This window comes from Molothrus ater, chromosome 26 (genome assembly GCF_012460135.2).
Source record: "Molothrus ater isolate BHLD 08-10-18 breed brown headed cowbird chromosome 26, BPBGC_Mater_1.1, whole genome shotgun sequence".
Taxonomy (NCBI): Eukaryota; Metazoa; Chordata; class Aves; order Passeriformes; family Icteridae; genus Molothrus; species Molothrus ater.
Genome location: NC_050503.2, coordinates 1,740,753 through 1,762,753, shown reverse-complemented (window position 1 = coordinate 1,762,753; position 22,001 = coordinate 1,740,753). Strand labels below are relative to the sequence as shown.

At 49.9% G+C, this 22,001-nt stretch overlaps 1 protein-coding gene across 5 annotated transcripts in view; it reads right to left on the bottom strand.

The window, feature by feature from the left end:
* Positions 1-19,978, bottom strand: part of DOT1L (DOT1 like histone lysine methyltransferase) — a 94,739-nt gene extending 74,761 nt beyond the window's left edge. For 4 of the 5 annotated variants that reach the window (XM_054517345.1, XM_054517346.1, XM_036399284.2 and 1 more), the window contains exons 1-2: positions 19,832-19,966; positions 1,895-1,938 (exon numbers count right to left, since the gene is read on the bottom strand). In XM_054517345.1, the coding sequence (XP_054373320.1) occupies positions 1,895-1,938; positions 19,832-19,912 (125 nt within the window). In that variant the 5' untranslated portion in view covers positions 19,913-19,966. Of the gene's footprint in view, positions 1-1,894; positions 1,939-19,831 lie in introns of all 5 variants that reach the window. The other variant, XM_036399282.2, reaches the window with a different exon arrangement.
* Positions 19,979-22,001: the final 2,023 nt, after the last annotated feature.

Here is a 22,001-nt window from a genome sequence, read left to right as displayed (position 1 = left end):
GAAGTTATTTTGCTGAAAGACCCCTTTGATACCTGAATTAACACAGCCCTGTGTGTTGTGGCTATCAGAAAGGGGAAGCACATTCCCACTTGCAGTGCATCCAACAATGGCAGCTCACAGGAGAGAGCTTCACTTGTGGAATGGAGGAAGATTCATTCCCTTCAAAAGCAATTTAAAAGCCACAGAAGCTTTGCACACAAATTTCCTCCACAAATATCAAATTGGAAAGCACTGTCAGCATCAGAAAAACCCACATCACAAGATGAATTCCAATAGGAATCACAGAATTTCTTCCTCATGAACTTTGCTCCATTCTTCACTATTAAAATGGTGAATAAAAAAAAAATTAAGATCCAACAGTTCTGTTCCTTGTGGCTGATTCACACATGGTTAATAACTACACAGGCCAGTGAAAACCTGAACTTGGACATGCATGGCTGGCCCTCCTCTGGTGTCTCACATGTCCCCTAAAAGCACCAGGGCTCAGAGGGGGTGGCTGGAGTGGTTGGTGCTTCTTAAATCCCAGGAACAGGCAGTCAGCAGCTGGATCCTTGTGTCCAGGGATATTCCATTATTCCACTGCCTGATGACATAAAGGGATATTGAGATATTTCCTGCATTCTCTCAGCACCACTTTCACAACACCATGGGCACTTTGCACAAGGCAAAGGCAGCATAAAGAGCTTTTGACACTGAGTTCACTCCAGCCTTGCTGAAAACAGTTGTGAAACATCACCTGACCCAACAGCTTCCTAAGGCAGCTTCCCTTTGCCTCCATCCAGCACAGAAAGCACCAACCACTGCAGCCACCCCCTCTGAGCCCCTTGGAAAGGGGCCCAAAAATGATGCCACAAAACCCCCAAAGTCAGAATCTTATCCCCACCAGTCCAAGCAAACTGGCAGCCCCAGTGGCAGAGTTCTGTAGATAGAAAAAGAAATTCCTTTAGGAGAAAAATGTTCAGCTGCAGCCTCATTCACATCCTCTGCCCCCCAGCCCGTGGGAAATGCTCTGATTTCAGGCATGTGAGTGATGTTATCAAGCACTTGGTTCTCTCACCCTCACACTGGCAGCACACAAGGCTCACTGCTACCTTTGCCTTTGCCATCTGTGAGCAGATTTCGAGCTCAGGTGGTTCTGCAGGTAAAACACCTCCTCCCTCACCTGTATCTGCACCACCCAAGCACTAAACCCTGCTGCAGACACAGCCCTGAGCTGAGCCAAGGGCAGCCTGTGAGGATGTAAAACAGTTAACAAGAGCAGCTTTGGAATGGGGATAACTCATCCTCATCCCTCAGGTGTTTGGGGAATTCGTGTAGCATTTATTAAAAGTTGTTCTTTGGCAAGTCCCCTCCTAATCCTGCTGAAATAACAGCAAGTCACGTCCTGAGAGCCTGTGTTGGGAAATCCTCTGACTTCTTGCTTCTCTCAGTTGTCTTTCACCTTTATCCTCCCATTTTCCCCACGTTGTTCCAACTTTATCAGCAGGATTAAGAGCAATGCTACAGGGAGATCATTGCCAAACAACCCAAATGCTGCAAGATCACAGCAACAGGGGAAACAGAGAGGGTGGGCAGAGGCAAGATCAGGACATAACACATCAATGTTCCCTTAAACCTTGTGTGTCCACAGCTCAGATACCAACTGCCACAAGTATTAAAGCTGAGCACCACCACTCATTTTGAACTCTGTTCACAACAGAATGGAATATGGCAAGATAAAACAAAAATCTCTTTGGCAAGGAGCTCTGTATTGCAGCAAATTCAGCTTAGAAAAATAACTCAGAGGTGCTAAATGGTAACTGCTGCCCTCCTGGGTGTCCTGAGTCAGCCATCCCTCCCCAGAGCTGCAGTGAGGCACAGGAAGGGTCCCAGGCAGGCTGCACCCAGCACTTACCGAATTGTCTCAATAATTTCATGAGCAGCATCGTGGTGTTTGTCCTGAAATTAAACAGAAAAACAGACACATGAGGTGCTGTTTGTCAGGAGTTTACAGAAATTAAAAACACACTGGTTTTTAGGATATGGGTGCCAAGCATACAGGGATAGGAGTCTTTGAATTCCACCCATTGAAGCCATCAAAACGAGCCCTCGAAGGAAAAATAAGGCTGAAGGAAATAAATTTCTCAAGTGTCTCTGACTGAACTGTCATTCTACTCATTCCTCTGTCATTCCCTGCAGTCAGGGACTGTGTGGCTGGGGACTATGGGACTGAAGCCTTTGGGATTGTTGGGATGCAGCAGGTACTCCCCTGCAAGTTCCCAATGAGCAGCTGATTCCCTTGGCCCAGCATCTGGCACAGGCTCCCAGCTCCAGATGGGCAGTGAGATTCTTGCACAGGGAATGGCTTTCCAAAATAAAGCATCCAATAAACAGTGGGAGCAGATGTCAGTGCAGGAAAAACAGCCTCAGAGCACACAGCAAAAAGGCCTGGATGTGCAGCCCTGCTCATGAACTGAAAGCCAAAACACACCAAACCCTGAGCAGCACACATCCACACCAGGGTGAGACACGAGGTTTGCTGATTTCATTGGGGAGTTTACTCAGGAGCAACAGAAGCATTTTACTATTTTAATTATTATACATTATTATACTATTTTATTTATATATATTTATATATATTTTTATATATTATATATAAAAATATTATATATATAGTATATATATAGTATAAATATAATTATATATAACATATATTATATATAATAATATATTTATATATGACATATAATATATTATAATATATAATATATATTATGTATATATATATAATTATATATATATAATTATATATATATATATATATACATATAATTCATGCTAGAAAGAGCTCTTGGAGCTGTATTTATATGCACCATTGTACAAAAGAAGTTCTATTTTAGGGAAGCCACAGGAGTTCCTCATCCACATTGATGTATCCAGCCTTAGTTACCAGAGTCCATCTGCACAAAGCTGGGGTTATATTTAGACATTTGTTTCTGCAAGTGGCTTTGACCTTTTAATTAGGAGTCTTGTATCTACAGCCCTTCCAGAAATACAAGTGCAAAGGCTCCCTCAAATCATTTCCCTTGCTTTGTGCTGCAGAAATGTCATTTCTGTAGTTACCAGGGGAAATTCTGTAGCAAAGGGCAGAGACAGGTAACAAAGCAGAGGACTGGGGGCAGGGGAAGGCAAGAAGAAAACCACTGATGGTTGATAACAGCAAATGGTTGGATTATCTCGTTTTCAAGACATGGAAGGACATGATCTGAGTCAAATGGAAGCATTTGCTATCATTATCTCAGCTTTCCTATTTTCAGGAGGAAACACATTTTCCCTTGTACAACCACTCCATGCACTTGGAATCAGCCAGGCCTGCAGAAGTTCTCATTCCAAGAAATTTGTACACAGCCCTTTCAATGCCTAGTTAAAAATTTCAGGACAAATAGGCAAGAATTTCTGAGCTTTGCCATCCTTCCAGTGCCTTAAAGGGGCTCATAAACAGAAGGGAGAGGAAATTTTAATATGGGGAGTTGGTGACACAGGCAATGGCTCCCAGTGCCAGAGGGCAGGGCTGGATGGGATCTTGGCAATCAGGAATTGTTCCCTGGCAGGGTGGGCAGGCCCTGGCACAGGGTGCCCAGAGCAGCTGGGGCTGCCCCTGCATCCCTGGCAGTGCCCAAGGCCAGGCTGGACAGGGCTGGGAGCAGCCTGGGACAGTGGGAGGTGTCCCTGCCATGGCAGGGGTGGCACTGGGTGGGCTTGAACAAACCATAACCCACAAACCATTCTGTGATTGTGTGGAATTCTTTCAATGCCCAGCTGTGGCTCAGGGTGCTCCCAGGTGTGGCTGTGGCTGCAGGGGCCAGGGAGGAGCTGCCTCTGCCTGGGGAGCTCCTGTGCTGAGCTGAGCTGAGCAGGCAGAGGGGGCAGTGCCACTGTGTTTGTGTCCCCAGTGGAAGGACACGACTGCAGTGAGGAGGGACAGGAGCCAGGCAATGGCTCCCACTGCCAGAGGGCAGGGCTGGATGGGATCTTGGCAATCAGGAATTGTTCCCTGGCAGGGTGGGCAGGCCCTGGCACAGGGTGCACAGAGCAACCTGGATCAAGGGTGTCATCCTGTGACTGGCCCTGGATCCCTGGAAGTGTCCAAGGCCAGGTTGGATGGGGCTTGGAGCAGCCTAGGATGGTGAAAAATGGAACTAAATTATATTTTAAGGTGCCTTCCAACCCAAACCAGTCTGGGATTCTGTACTAAAGCTATGAGAAAATATTATTTCACCAGAAAAAAACCTCTTCTTTTCAGATGACAAAAAGTTAACACCAAATCTAGAAGTCACAAGGAAGGCTAAGCCAAGAAAACCAAATTATTCCAGTTACAACATGGAGAAGGAAAAACATCCAACAACATTAGCCAGGACATTTGGGATGGATCACACAGAGCCTGGAGCTGAGCTCTGCCCTGGGCACACTGAACAACTGCTGCTGCACCAAACAGCACAGAACAGATTTGGGCTGTGCTTCCTCCAGGCTCCTGGGCTGGGACAGCCCAAACCCTACAGAAAACAGCAGCATCCATAACCCAGTTTCCCAGGAATGTCAGGTAATTCTTCTGATAAATGTTGGCCTAGAAACCAGGGAAACAATCAAACTCAAACCTGCTCCTGCCTCTCAGTGCACAAATAAAAGAGAATGCGTTCTCTCCTTTTTTCTCTGTGTACTGAAAGGAGGGGACAAGGAGGGAGGAGAACTTCTCTTTCTTCTCATTTCTTATCTGCCAAGTGTGTAAGAATAACCCAGGCCAGCAGCTCATCCATAAACATCTCCCAGCAATGTTCATGTTTCACTCCATGCACGATGATCCAGCAGAGCCCCCTGGGCTGATGCAGCTCTCCCAGTCAACTGTGCTCCTGCAGAGTCACAATTTCCTTTATCAACAGAAGCACATTATACCAGAAAAGTGAATTCAGGCTTATTCTGGCATAGCCATTTCCTGGGAGGAAGTTCTGGGGTTGGACACTTGCACATGAGAGACCCCTTGTCCTACATGAAAACACCCCTATAAGTGGTGTTGTCCTAAGTCCTTGTCTTCATGAAAACACCCCTATAAGTGACTAAAAGTGTCTCAATAACAGACTCTTTTGTCTTGGGTTAAAAAGTAAACAAATCTATCTAAGAAATAATAATAATAAATTACAATTCACATCTACAACTACAGATCAGCCAATTTAAGTGACTTTGCACAACCTCACGTGGAAACTCCAGGCAGAAAGAAGGAACCTTTGAGCTTAGTTTGTGACATTATCTGGGAATAAAGAAATCCAAACCAGTTCCACATCTACTGCTGCTGAACTCCCCAGGCTGAAACACTTCCCAAGTTTACTTCACTCTCTAACAGACTTTGGCTGAGCAGAGAAGCTCCCAAGGTCTCAAGCAAATCTCACCAAAAAAATTAATTTTTTTTTTTTTTTAAATCCAGTAGGATCTCCTACATTTCTTCAAAGCAGAGCTGGCTGTGGAAAACTGAGGGAAGGGGGAAACATATCAGAAGGGACTACAGAGCAGCTTCTCTTTTCTTAGAGAAACTTCCAACCCCATTTCATCATTATGGTTGTATGATTTAATCAGAAAGGACATTGAACAGCAACAGGCATCACATCTGTGTTCAGGCAATTGGTTATGGCACTGGCAGGGAGTCTGAGGCAACCAAAAGGCAAATGGAATAGAAACTGTTGGATCAGGCTCTTTTCTGACCCACAGATGAGACAACTGAGGTGTTTTAAAAATTTTAATTCTATTTTTAGTCTCATGTGAAAGGTGAGACAATACAGATGTTATAATTCACAGCATCACAATTAGAAGCCAATTATTTCCTAATTACAATACATCATAAACATTTCTTGACTTATCAGTTTTTGTCACACCATGCTGTAAAGGCCTCAAAGCCAATCATCCAAAATTACCCCTTGTGGGTCCTACTGCAATTCATCTTTCATAGTTTTATTTCTCTTATTTGTAAGGCCACACTTCAAAACTTATTTCTAGTTCCATTTCTCTCTCAGCAATGTCTGCCCTATTCCATGGCATTTCTCATCTCAAAGTTTAAATACAGATACATCCTATACAAACCTTCTATCAAACTTTAATAAAAGTTCTCTACAAATCCATTTCCCACAGAAACCCCCCAGATCCTGCCCCTGCTCCATCAGCAGCCCAAGCAGGTGCAGTGGTGCAGGAGCAGCGGTGCAGGAGCAGCAGCTTTGCCCCAGACCCTTGGGATGGATGAACACTGAAGGCAGCAGGATGGGAGGAAGGATGGGAGGAAGGATGGGAGGAAGGATGGGAGGAAGGAAGGAAGGAAGGAAGGAAGGAAGGAAGGAAGGAAGGAAGGAAGGAAGGAAGGAAGGAAGGAAGGAAGGAAGGAAGGAAGGAAGGAAGGAAGGAAGGAAGGAAGGAAGGAAGGAAGGAAGGAAGGAAGGAAGGAAGGAAGGAAGGAAGGAAGGAAGGAAGGAAGGAAGGAAGGAAGGAAGGAAGGAAGGAAGGAAGGAAGGAAGGAAGGAAGGAAGGAAGGAAGGAAGGAAGGAAGGAAGGAAGGAAGGAAGGAAGGAGATGGACAGGGATGGACAGGGATGGACAGGGATGGACAGGGATGGACAGGGATGGACAGGGATGGACAGGGATGGACAGGGATGGACAGGGATGGACAGGGATGGACAGGGATGGACAGGGATGGACAGGGATGGACAGGGAAGGACAGGGATGGACAGGGATGGACAGGGATGGACAGGGATGGACAGGGATGGACAGGGATGGATGGTGACTCCTGCTCTGCTGATCAACCTCGCCCTGCTCAGCCAACAGCCACCCCTGCACCCCCAAAGGTGACCTGAAGCTTCTCCCCTTCAGCCAGGGGTCTGACTTTGGGGTTTTGGCTCAGTTCAGAGGGTTTCTGGTCTTTTCCCCAGCTGCAGTGCCCATGACTCAGGTTGCAGGCAGGTTGTGCTCGTGTGTCACGCTGGACTCTGACACCCCCAGGGCTTTGGCAGTGGAAGCGGTTGGGAAAGAGCCTCCCACACACTCCATCAGTGCTGGAATCCCGTGTGCAGGAGCCTTTTGGCCCCGGCTCAAGCAGCCTCTGTGTTCTGTTCCCAGTCACGAGATGAGATGATGCCAGCACGGTGCTCCCTGTCACAAAGAGCAGCTCCATTCACCCTCCTCTGCTCCAGGCTGCTCTCCCTCCTTCCCTCCCTCCCTCCCTCCTCCCTGCACACTACGTGCTGCTCCTGCCCTCTGTGTACTTTCCAATGTTCCTGTACTTATGTTGTCTGAGAGGCCCTTGGAATCTTCTGAGCCACATAATTGGAAGCTTTTCACAACCCACCTTATCTCTTTAATGTGGAAAGTATTTCAAGTAAAGCGTTGCAGTCTGCAGTAATTATTGAGACTGCCCAAAGCTCTTCACAACAAGATTTAAACAAACCAAACTTAAACACACATTGAGTTATTGCAGCCAACCCTCTCCAGCTGACCTTTTCACAGAGTTCTGGTCTTCAACCCAAACATTGAATTTTAATTTGAAACGTGAGTTCCCAGAGAAAGTTTGATAGTTTTTGCCAAGATATTTCATTGGAAAAAATAACAGAAAGAAAGCAGACACTTTGTCAAAAGTCATGTCAAAGAGCATCCAACATATTCTATGGAAAAGTGGAGCAGAGTTTCAGCCAGCAGGACTGAACAGCTTCACCCCTCTGATTCTTACAACAGGTTTCTCCAACCACACATTCCTACAACTGTGAGCAGAGTTTGGAGCCAGAACAGCCCCACAGCTGTAAGTGAGCACAGCAGAGCCCCCAGCACACAGAGCTCCTGTCCCACACACAGAGCTGAGTCCTCCTACAGACACCAATTCCTGGCACCCTTCAGGCCATGGAGGTTACACCACAGAGCAATTTTTGAGAGTTCAATCTTTCCCTTCACCTCCTCACAAAAAAGACCTTTTGTATCTTGCAGATATGAGAAGCCCTAATTTGTCATTTGAAGTCATATAAGACAGTGCCCAAAAGCTCTTTCCAAATCACCAATATGACCAGAGCTGTGTGCTGGGCACTGCCCAGGCTCCCCAGGGAATGGTGCCAAGGCTGCCAGAGCTCCAGGAGCAGTTTGGGATGCTCAGAGCTCCAGGAGCTCCCAGGGTTGCTCAGGGTGGGGTTCTTGGGGTGGCTCTGCAGGGCCAGGGGCTGCACTGATCATCCCTGAGGGTCCCTTCCAGCTCAGGATATTCAGGACTCAGCAGCACTCACAGCTCTTCCTCTGCCACCAGGGTGAGAAAGCTAAAGCAGCCCAAATAATACCCCAAACACAGCCCCAAGGGATCACAGTGTGCATGACATGATCAGCACCAGCCACAACTCAGTAACCTGTGACAACTTTCTTCTACAAAGCACCAAATTCCTACCAAAAACAGCCAAAGCAGACATTTCTACAGAACACTCTTGGAGAGCAAGGTAAGGTACAAATTAGAGTTGGCAACAATTTTGCCACAGGTTGGCTGTTGGAACAGTTTGTAGTTCCCCCTTCTGCAATTCCCCCTACACTCCTCCTCCAGGTGTGGCTGCTTTGGTTACATCAAATCTTCAAACTAACATCCATTGAGATACTTAAATGGCAAGATTTGGATTTAATTCTGTGTTCCAGTACCCTATCCCAGACTCCTGGGTGTGTTTGCACAGAACAGTTAACCCCCAGTGCAACAATCCATAGTCGAAAGTGAATCTATAACCTAAAGCAACAATTTTAAAAGTTCTGCTTTCCATCCTCAAACACAAATTTGTTCAGTTAAATTGGGCAGCCAGCACTGCCTGGAGGCACAAAACACCACCCCAGTGCCCTTCCAGATTTACATCTTTTTTCTTTTTTTTTATTTGAATTCTTCTTACAAAACTGTGCTTAGCCTTGGGGTAAGCCTAAATTGGGGTTTGAGGGTGAACACCATATTTTTCTGAATTTTATTTCCCCACATGCTGAGCTACACCTCATCCAGGCTGGACAGGGCTTGGAGCAGCCTGGGATAGTGGAAGATGTCCCTGCCATGCCAGGGGGTGGCACTGGATGAGTTTAAGGTCCCTTCCAACCCAAATCTGTGATTCCATGATTCTCTGAAAGAGGGATCTTTGTGAGATCTGATCATCTACACAGCACAGGTAGTGAAAAGGTACCCAAAAAGCCTGCAGACCTGAGCAGCAAACAAATGGTTGGAAAATACAAGTTCTTGACCAAAAAAAAAAAAAAAAGAAAAGAAAAAGAAAGAGAAATACAGCTCAGACCCCTTCAATCTTTCACTCTCCCAGCACCGTACAGAGACTTTTATGACCCTTTATCTCCTCTGCATAGACAGGAACATTTCTGGGCATAGCTTTGGCTGTCCAGACTAAACTGTCCCACAGCAGAGCAACCCTTGCCCTTTCAGAGCCAGTTCTGGCTCACCAGACCATGCTTCCTCCCCTAAAAACAGGCCAGGTGACCAAAGCAGCTCTTCAGAAATGTGAAAAGCAGCTGTGGTCAAGCAGGGGCAGAGCAGGAGGAACAGATCTCCCACAGCTTTCCCCTGCCCACCAGATGTGTGAAAACCAAAGCTGAAACAAGCCAGTTACAAATAATTCAATGGCAACCTTGTGTACCTTTTAATGACCTGTGGGGATACACTTCCAGCCCTCCAATGTAACAGCAGCTCCTCCCAAATCCTGGACACTGACCCCACTCATGGATTAACAGAAGTCAGAGGGATTTGCCAAATTCTGATCTCCACATGACCCATTTAACTTGCAAAACAAAAGAGGTCAGTCCCACCAGCCCCTGGGTTTAAAGAACAGCTTGGTTGCCTGCAGTGGCAGCTCTCTCTCCCCAGGCAGCAGTCCATAAATCCAAAGGAGAGGATGTTACAGCTGCAGACAAGATGGTTAGCAGAGATCAAAAAGATGGATTAGGAAAAGCCAATCAATCTTGCAGAAGGCTGGTGGGACAAGTGCCTCTTTCAAGCCCCTTTCTTGCTTCCATCTGGGGAGGATGATAAGGATTTCTCTGGACACCAGGAAAGGCAACAAGAGCCACTGCAGCTTCCCTGGGAGCCAGGAAAGATCCAGCATTCTGCACAGCACATGGATGCCCTCACAAACCAGGGATTCCAGCCTGTCCCAAGTTGTGTTCCTCCTCCCACAGGGTTTAATTTCACTTAACCCACCTAGAGAGAGCCACAGCACATCCCCCTGCCCAGGCACATCCATGGCCAGCACACCTGAACACAAGAGGGTGACAGGAGGCTCTGAAAAGCCAAAGCACTTCCAGCACTGCAGCAGCCAGGAGCTGCTCAAGGAGGGAGGATCTCAGGCTCCATGTCCTGCCAGCTCTGCCTTCCACCACTCTGCATTTTCAGGTATTGCCTTGTGCTCAAATGCCAGTTAAGCCTTGAGTAAGGGAAGGGAAAGCCTGCTCCATGCAGTATTCCATACTGGATAGCAGGACTTGGTTTAATGTTACCAAAATTTATCCCAAATCAAGATTATGCCAATTTTAGCTTCCCTAGCAACAACCATAGCCCAGTTTTTCTTACCAAGATGGACAAGAACCAAAAGTCTCCTCTGAACCACCCAATTATTTTCATTCCCTTAATCAAGAAAGCATAGGGACATTCACAAGAACACATTTTTATTAGAATGTATAAAAAGAGATCTCCTACAGAGAACACCTTGTAACCATCTTTTCCTCCCAGTTTCAGGGAAGAAAAGACAAGGGAAGGAAGAGCTCCCAAGACTGCATTTGGAAGCCCATCTCCCACACAGCAGGAGGCAGACAAGCCTGAGGTAGTTTCTAGGTTACTGTCACACAAAACCAACTGGAAAACATAGTGGTCACCATGGCCTCCTTAATGGCTACATAAGGACATTTAAATAAAAAGAAAAGGTTGGTCCAAGGTCCAAAATAAACTAACAAAGGAAACAGGCATTGAGAAAGAAGATCCAAAGTGCTCTGGATAATGATTTAGCATGGTTGCAAGAGGGATTGCACTTTCACTGCTGCTGCTTCAAGCACAGTAACAGTTCTGCCTTTGCACACAGCAATCCCAACTGTTGCTACGGACACTGCACAGATGCAGGAGGGAATGGTTCCCCTGGTAGTGCAGGAGGGGCTGGGTCAATCCATTAACATGCAATCAGCCTGCAGGAGCGTTGGAGGCACACAGGACAGCCACAGCAGGATGAGCCAGACTAAAGAAGCAATTCCACTATGCAAAAAGGCAGTTTAAAATACATAGCATAATGTATTCTAACATAAACAGAACACGTAGGGGGATGCAATGGTTCTGGTAGAACAGCAATTCACTGGTGTGTCCCACTGCCCTCCCAGGTGGGTTTTAGGCAGTGGCACACCCTGCCCACACCAGGGCAGCTGCAGGCAGGGGCCAGAGGCTGTGGTGAGCCCATGTGCACATGGCACAAGAACCCAGCACTGCTTGTTCTGAGACTGCTGGGCTTTCACTCCCTGGAGCAGAGGAGGCAGCTCTGCCACCCTTTCACAGCCAGTTTAACCCCACCCAGCCACCTGCCCTGCCACACTTCCCCAAAAGTCACCTCTTGCTCTGGGCCAGCAGTGCCTGTGCTCTCACACAGCAAAGGCAGGGGAGGCCTGAACTCAAACCAAACCTTTGTGGGGTTTTGGCTCAGCTCCCTTTGAACCAGCCCAGCTCACAAACACTGCTCCAAGGGTGAGAGCAGCTCAGCACAAGGGAGCAGAGATGACAAGAGTCACTTCTACCTGCAGATGTCCCAGCCACAAAGCTGCACCTCCCCAGGAGCCACAGCTGTGCTAGCAGGGAAATACCCCACCCCTGCAGGGTGCACAAGGCATCTCTGATCAGCCACACTGCCAGAAACAGCCCTGCACACAGCACCCAGGGGAAGGAATCCACACACAGCCCCAAAATTGCTGCTGCTGAAAGCTGCCACCATCTCCTTCTCAAGCCCAAGGTCTTTCAACACCCTCAGTGGGGAAGGAAGGGGAGGAAGCTCATGGCACAGCCTGAGCCCCATCTCCTGCAGGGAAAACTGGTGAGACAACAGCTTCAATAACCACTCTATATTCTGTAAAGATAACTCACTCTTGGATAGCTCTGAAATTCTGTTCCTACTTAAAACACAAATATTCCACATAACAGAAATTAGCAGTAAAATTTTGTACTCTTTCTGAAGCTCATTGGACATGGAGGTACCAAAAAAAAAAAAGAATATGGATGGGTTTTCCTTTATAAGCTTCAACTTGTGGAGCAGAGCAGTGATCCAGTGGAGGTTCTGAACAGCAGACATCAACTTCCAGCCACCAACCATTTCCACAAGCTTTTACTTTAGACTTAGAAGTGATCCTACAATATTACAATGCATTCTTCACAGATTGCAGAATTTCAACTGAGTGTTTGCTGTAATGAGCAGGGGTGGAAGCCAAGATCCACAAAGACTCTAAACCCAGCTCCAGGGGTCAGAGGCCACCCTGAGCCAGCACCTGATCTCCCAGGTCTTGTGGGATGTGGGAACCAGAGGAACCTCCTGCAGCCCAGTGGGAATCCCACTGAGGAATGAATGAGAAGCCTCAAAAGCTCACAGTTGTTAGAATTTTACAAGTGTCAAATAATAATAATAATATTGCTGAGCTCCAAAAAGTGAATTATTAACAAAACCTCAGGAAATTGGCCTTCACAGGACAAGGGAAGAAAATAACAAACACTATTAAAACTCATTCATTTTTACTAAGAAACTTAATTCAGAACTTTTTGTAGGATTTGGTTCAGAAAAGTTTTCCAATGCTTCATTTATCTGTCTTCAGTAGCTCCTTAGACTTTTCATCCAACACTACCAAGTCCATTCAGTGTACATGTTTAGAAAACTCTCATTCACTCCTGAAATGAAACAAACCAAAATACTCTGAACAGGAACTTTTTCGTTATTCACTGATCTGCTCCTATCTATGAAACCATCATTTCCTGCTGTAAAATATACTCACCCTCTTCCTATGCTCTAAAAATAGTCCCTGCTTGATTTGATAGCTCTAGCAGCATGTGGCCAACTTTTCTATTCAGTTTTATTTCTTGTTCCTCTTCAGAGTTAGTTTTGTCTTTAATAATTACCATGAAAGTAAATATGTTCACAATTCCCAACATGAACTTTTCCTCCTTCTGTGAATCCTTCTGTTAGGAAGGAGAAAATAATCGAGGCAAAAATACGTTGAGACAATTTATGATTATCAATCTGTGATAAAATACAGAAAAAATTCACCCCACCCCTGGTCTTTGTGTTGATCATTACAGTGCAAAACTTTAATCAGACAGTTAAAGGTTAACTCAAAGCAGGAGGAAAAAAAAGCAAATCAATGAGAAAGGGGGAAAAGAAAGAAGGAAGAGTACAAAAGTAGACATATGGATGTCTAGGGAGAAGGGTGATTAAATCCCCCATAAATCTCACATACCAAGAGGTAAGATATTTTGCCTAAATTCCCAGAGGCAACACAATTCAGTCCCGTATCTGAGCCTTGAAAGGATAATCATCTCCATTTATAATAAGGCTGCCATGAAGGACAAGAGCTGGAGCTGCATGTGGGGGCACGGATTTCCCTTGGCACACTGAAAGCTTTCAGTGCTGTGTCCAACTGGAGCTGATGGGTGAATTTTTAGGTAGATAATTCTGAATTGCCTGGGCTGGAACTTTGGCCTGGACAGGAACATTAATCCTCACTCATCTGTTGATGAATGAAAGGGGGAAAACAAGCAATCTTGGACAGCTACTCTGTCTTTCAACAGTTGCCTTACAGATAAATCAGTTATATAAAAAAATAAATACTAGTGTGGTCTTTAAGATGCAAGACAAGAGACCAACTTTCACTTTTCAAACTGGGCAAGAAAAGTGTCCGTTAACTGAACTCATGATTTATCTTGGATCCAACGGGTCAGGGCTTGGAACAAAGGAGTTTGAGAACTGAACAAGCACCGACTGTCACTCAGGGCAACTTCAAAGGGTAAAGCCCAGAAGGAAACTGCTCTTCTGTGCTGCCCACGTGCTGCACAATCAACGCCGTAGGGCTCTTGTGCCCCCCAAGAGCACATCCCTGAGTCCCTCTGGCACTGGGGAAAAGGGCAGGAAAATGATGTAACTGTGCCAGCTGTGTGATGTGCTAACAGCACCGAAACCCGAGTGCTTTGCAAATGACTGAGTCAATATTTCCCAGCTTCACGCTGCGTGCTCTCCCCACTCCAGGTGTTTTTACAACAGGGGAGGGCAGGCAGAGAGAGAGAGGTGCTGAGAAATCGGAACTGTGCTCAATGTTCAAACCTTTCCCTCACCAGACAGGCTTTTTCTAAGTGATTAGTCATCCCCACAAGCATTTCCCAACAAGCTGAAGCAACAGGGAAAACCCCCCCGGACTCTGCCGAATTTCTGGGCCATTACTCAGGGGGTGAGGAGGTTCTTGCCTGGCAAAGGCAGAGCAACAGTTTCCTCCTCTGCCTCCTTTGCAGGGCCGGCTGCCCCGGGCAGAACCTGACTCACATTTCACAGAGCAGGGCGGGGGGTCGCCTCTCAATACACTGCTACATTTTTTTTTCCAGCGATCCCGTTCCCAGAGCCGCCCCACACACAGCTCCACAGGCACCAACATTCCCAACCATAGGGAGGATCAGGGGGGCTTCACCTTCCTCCTCCAGCTCAGGCTGGTCCCAAGGAAAAGCCAGGAGCACGTGTAAAACGTGTTTTCCATCAGCTCATCCCACAGGAGGGCAGTGGGGTGTGGAATAAGGACCCCATGGGATGGGTCTGTGGCAGAGAGAAGATGCACAGGACCACCCCCAGCAGCAGGGCAGCTCCAAGCCCAAGGGAGCAATTTAGGTTTTCCTTAGCTCCTTCCCAAAATCATCTACAGCACCATCCTAAGGCACTCCCACACCTGCCTCGATGCCTGGGAAGTCAAAGCCAGGCAGCACAGAAACTTCCCAGGAAAGCTGAGTGACACGAACAAAAAAAGAGGATTTAATTCTCAGACAAGGTTTGTTATTCATCTCCACCGCTGATCTTTAATTTCAAAGGTGACAATCCCCGCTGGGCTGTGATTTTCATTAACACTCCCTGCCCTTGAGGTCTCCCTGCACAGCACATTCCTTTGGTGACAGAATGGTATCAGCTGGATAAGGGAAAAAAAAAAAAAAAACAAAACCCACACCCTGCACCCTCCCACCTGTGCAAAATCTAGTAGTAAGAAGCTTGTATCCCATTACTCCCAGTAGCAGCCACACACACACCTCCAGGTGCAGGGTGATGCTCTGACAACACTCAATTAGAAAATGAGAATTTTCTTGCCATCACAGCTGAGTGGAAAGTCAGCAGTAACGATGAGGAACACAAATAAATTAATTATTCAAGCCAGACTTCTCATCACAGGTGCTGATTTGGAGGTTTAAGCTCCAGCAGCTCAGGGCAGAGGCACCTCAGCCTGGTAAGATGTGCACGGTGGCACAGCCAGGACTGTCCCCTCCTGGGACAGAGTCAAAGGCTGGAAGAAGGGAATAAAATTGGTAGATGAAAAAGAAATGGTATTACCTAGTTACCATATGGTAACTAGGGCAGAAGATAAATTCCTGGCTGTGAGGGTGGTGAGGCCCTGGCACAGGTTGTCCAGAACAGCTGTGGCTGCCCCATCCCTGGAATGTCCAAGGCCAGATTGGACAGGGCTTGGAATGACCTGGGACAGTGGAAGGGAGTGGAACAAGCTGGGCTTTAAGGTCCCTTCCCAGCCAAAGCAGTCCATGATTCTGTGATCCTATACCCAGAGCACAACCCTACTGGGATCCCCAGAGGCTGTCACAGCTCAGCCTCCACGAGTCCCACAGGGAGAGGGGAACACAAGCCACAACAACCTGTCACACATGGACACTTGCAGGGCCTTCCACGGGAATGCCACCCAGCAGGGATCACAGCACAAGAGGCAGATGGCTCATTCTGCACCTGGAAGGGATTTGCAGCCTATTGAACACAGCAGGGCCAAGGACACGGTGCCACAAGAGCCCTGCACAGCCCCAGCACCTGGCTGTGCCTCCTGTCCCCAGTGACACTGAGCACTGCCAACCTGCAGTGCAGGCCTTAAGGAGAGCAAATGAATGAAGCACAGTGTCCTTCCTCTCTTTGGCACACTGCAAACAGGCTTTTCCACATTCACCAACTCTCTGCTCCAACAGGGTGCAGCCCAGGAAACGTCGAGTTTGGGGACATTTATCAGCTTCAGCAGCTCTGAACCTCCTGTTGCTCAGCTCTCTGTGCAAGCAATCCCTCCCTGGTGCCACAGATATATCAGCAGAGCCCTGCCAGACCAGACTGTAGAGCTGATCCACCCTACAACATCCCCACCCTTTCTCCCTCCTGCACACAAAACAGCCTGCCATTCTACACAGGAACTTGTCAGGAGTTCAAAGTACAACTGAGACACCTCACAGATCAGGCAGGCCTTACTGTGGTATAAAACGAAAAATCTCCACTTTATACTGAGGTATAAAACGAAAAATCTCCAAATTTAAACCTAATCCATATTCAAATTTAACTATAGTAGAAGTCAGAGACAAGAATGACCCATTTTAAGAAAAATTCTCAGGGAAAAAACCTAATTATCTGCAAGTCTTAAAACTACACAAGGGGACTTCACTCCTCATACCCTTCAGATCTAAATGATGAGTACCAAGTTATGCTTACCAACACCTGAAGTATGAGTGAAAATGCCATCCTCTACCAGCAGTAGCCTATTTAAGACCAGTTAGATCCATTAACTCTGGTCTCTCACCCAAATACTTCCTTTATCTAGGCCTGTATCTTTCGTAGTACCAAAATTAAAATTTTAACACCATATCCCTGGGTCTCTTGACAACCTGGCACCAGCAAAAAGTGGGGCAGATACGTGGGAGCCGAGGAGTTAACCAGCCCACAAAAGAGTACACTCACTTCAGCTCTGATTAAGCGGGGCAGTCACAAAAACAGAGGTCAACATCAGAAAATATTTTGTGAGTCATGAGGAGAGATTACTCACCATGCACTATTCAACTTACTCATCACAGTGTGGCACGGCCAGCACGGCTCACCACGGCTTCATTAGGGCACCGTGGCCTTTCCTTTGAGGCGGGGGAAGGAGCCGCACTTTCAGTTTTGTGTGGAAGCCAGTGGGAGGCTGGAGCTGCACCACCGCCGCCGCTCTCTCTCCTCCCACGGCCCTAATTAGACTCGGAGGGAAATACGTGTTTCACATCAGCCTCCCCGGCTCTTTTAGCATCCCAACAAGCGCCGGGTTGTCAGCCGGGTTATTATCCGGACTCAGCAGTCTGGAGAGACCCCACTTTTCCTATTATACACGAAATAAGCAGCAGCCCAGCAATAAAGAGACACGGTATTAACCCAGGCGTCCATTAATAAGAGAGACCAGCCTTCAACGCAGCAACACTGACGCCGCTAATTTAAGATGTAGTAAGGGCATAAAAATAGCCAAGTTACTCAAGGCAGGGTTACATCACACCACGGAGCCCGGGCACGCAGCAGGTTCACACTACAGAGCCTCGGATGTTGGGAAAGATGACTCCGTGCCACTGCTGCTACTCTCACCAAAAATAACCTGCCGGGACCTTGAGTTTCCCGTTCCCTTTCCCTACAGCCCTCCTCGGAAAACACATCTCACAGAGTACAACAGGAAGCAACCCGAACGCTGCTAAATAAAACTCCTTGAATCAGCGTGGTGTGGTGTTTTTTTTTTGATTTTCCCTCCTCTCGGCTATCCCACCTTGCTTCCTCGGAAGCACGGGCGGTGAAACTAAGAAATGTTCTGCTTACGTCAAAGCGAGCCGAGCTCTGCCGGCAGCTCGGGGCCGCGCCAGCGCGGGGAAAGCGCGGCTGCAGTTCAGCAGAGCACGATGTCAGCAGGCCAAGCGCTGCCACGGACACGGGGATTTGTTTGCAGAGCCCCAGGGTTCAGCCGGAGCCGCGGTCAAAGCCGGGGAGTGCGTGTGTGCGAGCACGCCTCGGCCGCGCCGCAGCGCTCCGCTCCCCGGAGCTCCCCCGGCCGCGGGGCTGCTCGGCTCCCGGTGGAACATCCACCCGGGAATGGCTCTGGAAAGGCTGGCAGTGCCAAGCGGACGGTTTAAGGGCAGGATGTTTGGGGTTTGTGGTATTTCTCAGTACATGGGGGGATCACAGCCCCCCTCCCCCGCCCACCACCTCCACCATCCGCATTTCTGATTAACTGAGAAAAAATTCTATTTATTCTGCCATCCTCAAAAACAGCTGCTCAAGTTCCCCCAAAACAATTAAATCCTTATTTTCCATGCTGCAAAACACACGTTTCATCCTTAAAATAAAGGGCGGGGAGGGGGATCGGTTTTTCGGTTTTTAAGCCCGTAGGAATCTCTGTGAACAGACATAAAACCATCTCTCCCTCCCAGAACAATCCGTATCCCGCGTAATCTTTAACCTCCGCTTCACACAACCCGCTCGGAGAGGGAGGTGGAGGAGGGAGGGGGGGGACACACGAGTTAATATTTGGCGAGGAAAACCGAACCCGGTCATCGCTTGTACTTTCAGTTTCTGACAATTTGAGCAGAGCGCGCGCCCGCCAACACTGACAGAGCTGCCCAAACAGGAAAGGCTGCGCTTAACCAGTGTGTGCTGGGAGACACGCCGGGAGCAGCACTGCATGGAGGATGTTTTGGAAAAGCACGGCTACAGCGGCAGCCCCGAAAGGCAGGCGGCAGATAGGAGCAGGCAGCCGTCTCCCCCTGCCACGAGCGATATATTCCTAATCGCTCACGCACAACAAGCGATTGCCAAAAGCGAGCAACAACATCAGCAGTATCAGCTGCCCCAGCCTGTGCGTCCCAGCGTGTTCTCGCCGGGAAAACGGCTCACGTACAACAGCACAGCCTGGAACGCAGGGATAATCAACAGTGCCTGCGCCAAGTAAACATAAAGAGAGACGGTTTGCCTTTGCAAACTGTGCTCCGAGGGGCTACACGCAGTTAGGGAGAGAAATTGCTCAAGGGTTGATAGGAAGCCTACACACATCCAAAAATACCCTCCCCGGAGCCTTTCGCCTCTCGTGGGATTGTCACTAATTTGAACATGGACATTGTTATCAAGGTCACACATCGCTCGTCCGGGCTCGGGAGAAAGTCAGGCAAGTTAAGGAAAAACGCTGCTCGGTAGCTAAGCAAGGACAAGTGACATTTTATTTGGAAGCACGAGGATTGCGGCTGGCTCGAATTCTACTCGGGATAAATAAAAGGGGAGCTCCAAGGGCACGGCTGGAGGGGAACTGGCGGCCGCCCCAGACACCAGCGCTGCCTCCAGACCCACAAGCGCCGCTGGCCGCTGTTTATTCCCCCTCTGCGGCTGGTCCTGGGGTCCCTACGACCACCCGAGGCCATCCATAATTTAAGCGCTATTCCCCCATCCAGAATCCCTGGATTGCACCCCGCTCGCAGCAGCACCGGTTATTAACCAGTTACACGAGCCCAGCGCGAGGAAAACACGAAAACTTTTCATTAACCAGTCCTCCTCCTCCCCGCCCTTCGGTTTAGTCAACCAATTATAAAATGAAATTGGGGATTTGACTTCCAGGCGAGCAGCGGCGGCACCCGGGGCCGGGGCTGCGGGAGGGTTCCCTCACGGGGGGCGATCATCCCGACGGATCCCGGGAAGGGCCGGCGCTGAGGGATCGCCCGGCGGCTGCCAGGGCCGGGGCAGGGCCGGGGGCGCTGACAGGGCGCGGGGCAGGTGCGGGGCCGGGCCATACTCACGTAGACGGGCAGCGGCCAGGGGTACACGGCGGGCTCGGCTCCCACGGGCGACTTCAGCCGCAGCTCCAGCCTCTCGCCCATGTCGGCAGCCGGAGGACGAGGCGGCGGCGGCCCCGCACCATGCTAGAGGGGCCGGCCGGGGCGGGGTGCGGCGGCCGGGCCGGGCCGGGGGCGTGGGCGCGGTGCGGCGGGCGGGGGGCGGCGGGAGCGGCGGGGAGGGGCGGCCGGTGCCGGGGGGGCGGCGGGTCCCGTCCCTCCCTCTATTGTCGTTGGCGGCTCGCGGGGCTCTCGGGCGCCGCCGCCATCTTGGGCCGGCGTGAGGCGAAGCACAATGAGGCGCCGGGGCCGGGCCGGGCCGGGCCCGAGCGACGCGACAGACGCGGGGAGGGGGCGGGCGGGGAGAGGGGCGGGCACGGCCCCGCGGTCCCTCCCCCCTTCCCTTCCCTCCCCTCCCTCCCCCCTGTCCTCAGCTGCCCCCGCGCCGCGCGCGCTCCCGCGGCCCTCTCGCCCTCTCGTGCGCGTGCCCGCAGCCCCCCCCCCATCCCCCCCACTCCTGCGCGCGGGTGCGGGCGGGGGTCGCGCGCGGAGGGGGGAGGGAGGGGGGGCTGCGGGGACGGGACCCCCGGACAGGGCGGTGTGACACAGGGGTGGCACTGGGGTGACACAGGCACGGAGAGCAGCACCGGCTGCGGCGCCAGACACGTGTGACAGGGCCAGGGTGGCACATGGGACATGAGAGAAGGATGGGCTGCAGTGTGACACGCGTGTGACAAGGACGAGGCGGCACCTGGCACATGGGAGCAGGACAGGCCATGGTGTCACACGCATGTGACAGGGCCAGGGCAACACACAGCACATGAGAGCAGGATGGACTACAGTGTGACACACATGTGACAGGGCCCATGTGGCACCTGGCACACAGGAGCAGGATGGACTGCAGTGTGACACGCGTGTGACAAGGATGAGGGTGGCACCTGGCACAGAGGAGTAGGACAGGCCATGGTGTCACATGCATGTGGCAGGGCCAGGGCAGCACATGGCAGGCACACAAGAGCAGGATGGGCTGCAGTGTGACACGCATGTGACAGGGACAAGGGTGGCACCTGGCACACGGGAGCAGGATGGGCTGCAGTGTCACATGTGTGTGACTGGGCCAAGATGGCACACAGCACACAAGAGCAGGATGGGCTGCAGTGTGACACGTGTGTGACAGGGACAAGGGTGGCACCTGCACACGGGAGCAGGATGGGCTGCAGTGTCACATGTGTGTGATGGCGCAAAGATGGCACATGGGCACAGGAAGGGATGGGCCACATTGTCACACATGTGTGACAAGGTGAGGGTGGCACATGGGAGCAGGAGCGTTTGTGGTGTGACACATGTGACACGGCAAGAGTGGCACCTGTAAACAGAACAGGTTGTGGCATGATGTGTGACAAGGCCGAGGTTGGCACATGGGCACAGGAGTGGGATAGGCCATGTTGTGACATGTGTGATGGGGAGAAGGTGGCACATGGGAGCAGGACGGGCTGTGGTGTGACACAGGTGACAGAGTGAGGGTGAGACATGGCACATGGGAGCAGAATGAGTCTCACTGTGACACATGACAAGGCCAAGGGTGGCACATGGCACACGAGAGCAGGATGGGCCACATCGTCACATGGCGAGGGTGGCCATGGCACTCAGGGTCTGTGTGAGGGTGGAGCACCCATGTGACAGCACAAGGCTGGGACCCTCCATGTGACAGCACCAGGCTGGCATGGGACATTCATGTGGCCTTGCAGGGCTGGGTCACTCATGTGGTGGTGCAAGACTGGCACACTCATGATGGCACAGGGCTGTCACACCTGTGTGATGGCACAGGGCTGTCACACCCATGTGGGGGCACAGGGCTGTTACACTCATGTGATGGCACTCAGCTGTCACACCCATGTGGGGGCACAGGGTTGTCACACACATGATAGCACACTCATGATAGCACAGGGCTGGCACACTTATATGATGGCCCAGGGCTGTCACACTCGTGATGACCCAGGGCTGTCACACTCGTGTGAGGCCAGCCGGTGCTCATGGCTCACTGGACCAAGCCCCCAAAGCTCCTGGGGCAAAGTCTGCACACAAGTGACCTGTGAGCTTTACCCGGTGCCACACGGTGACAGTCACGATCGTG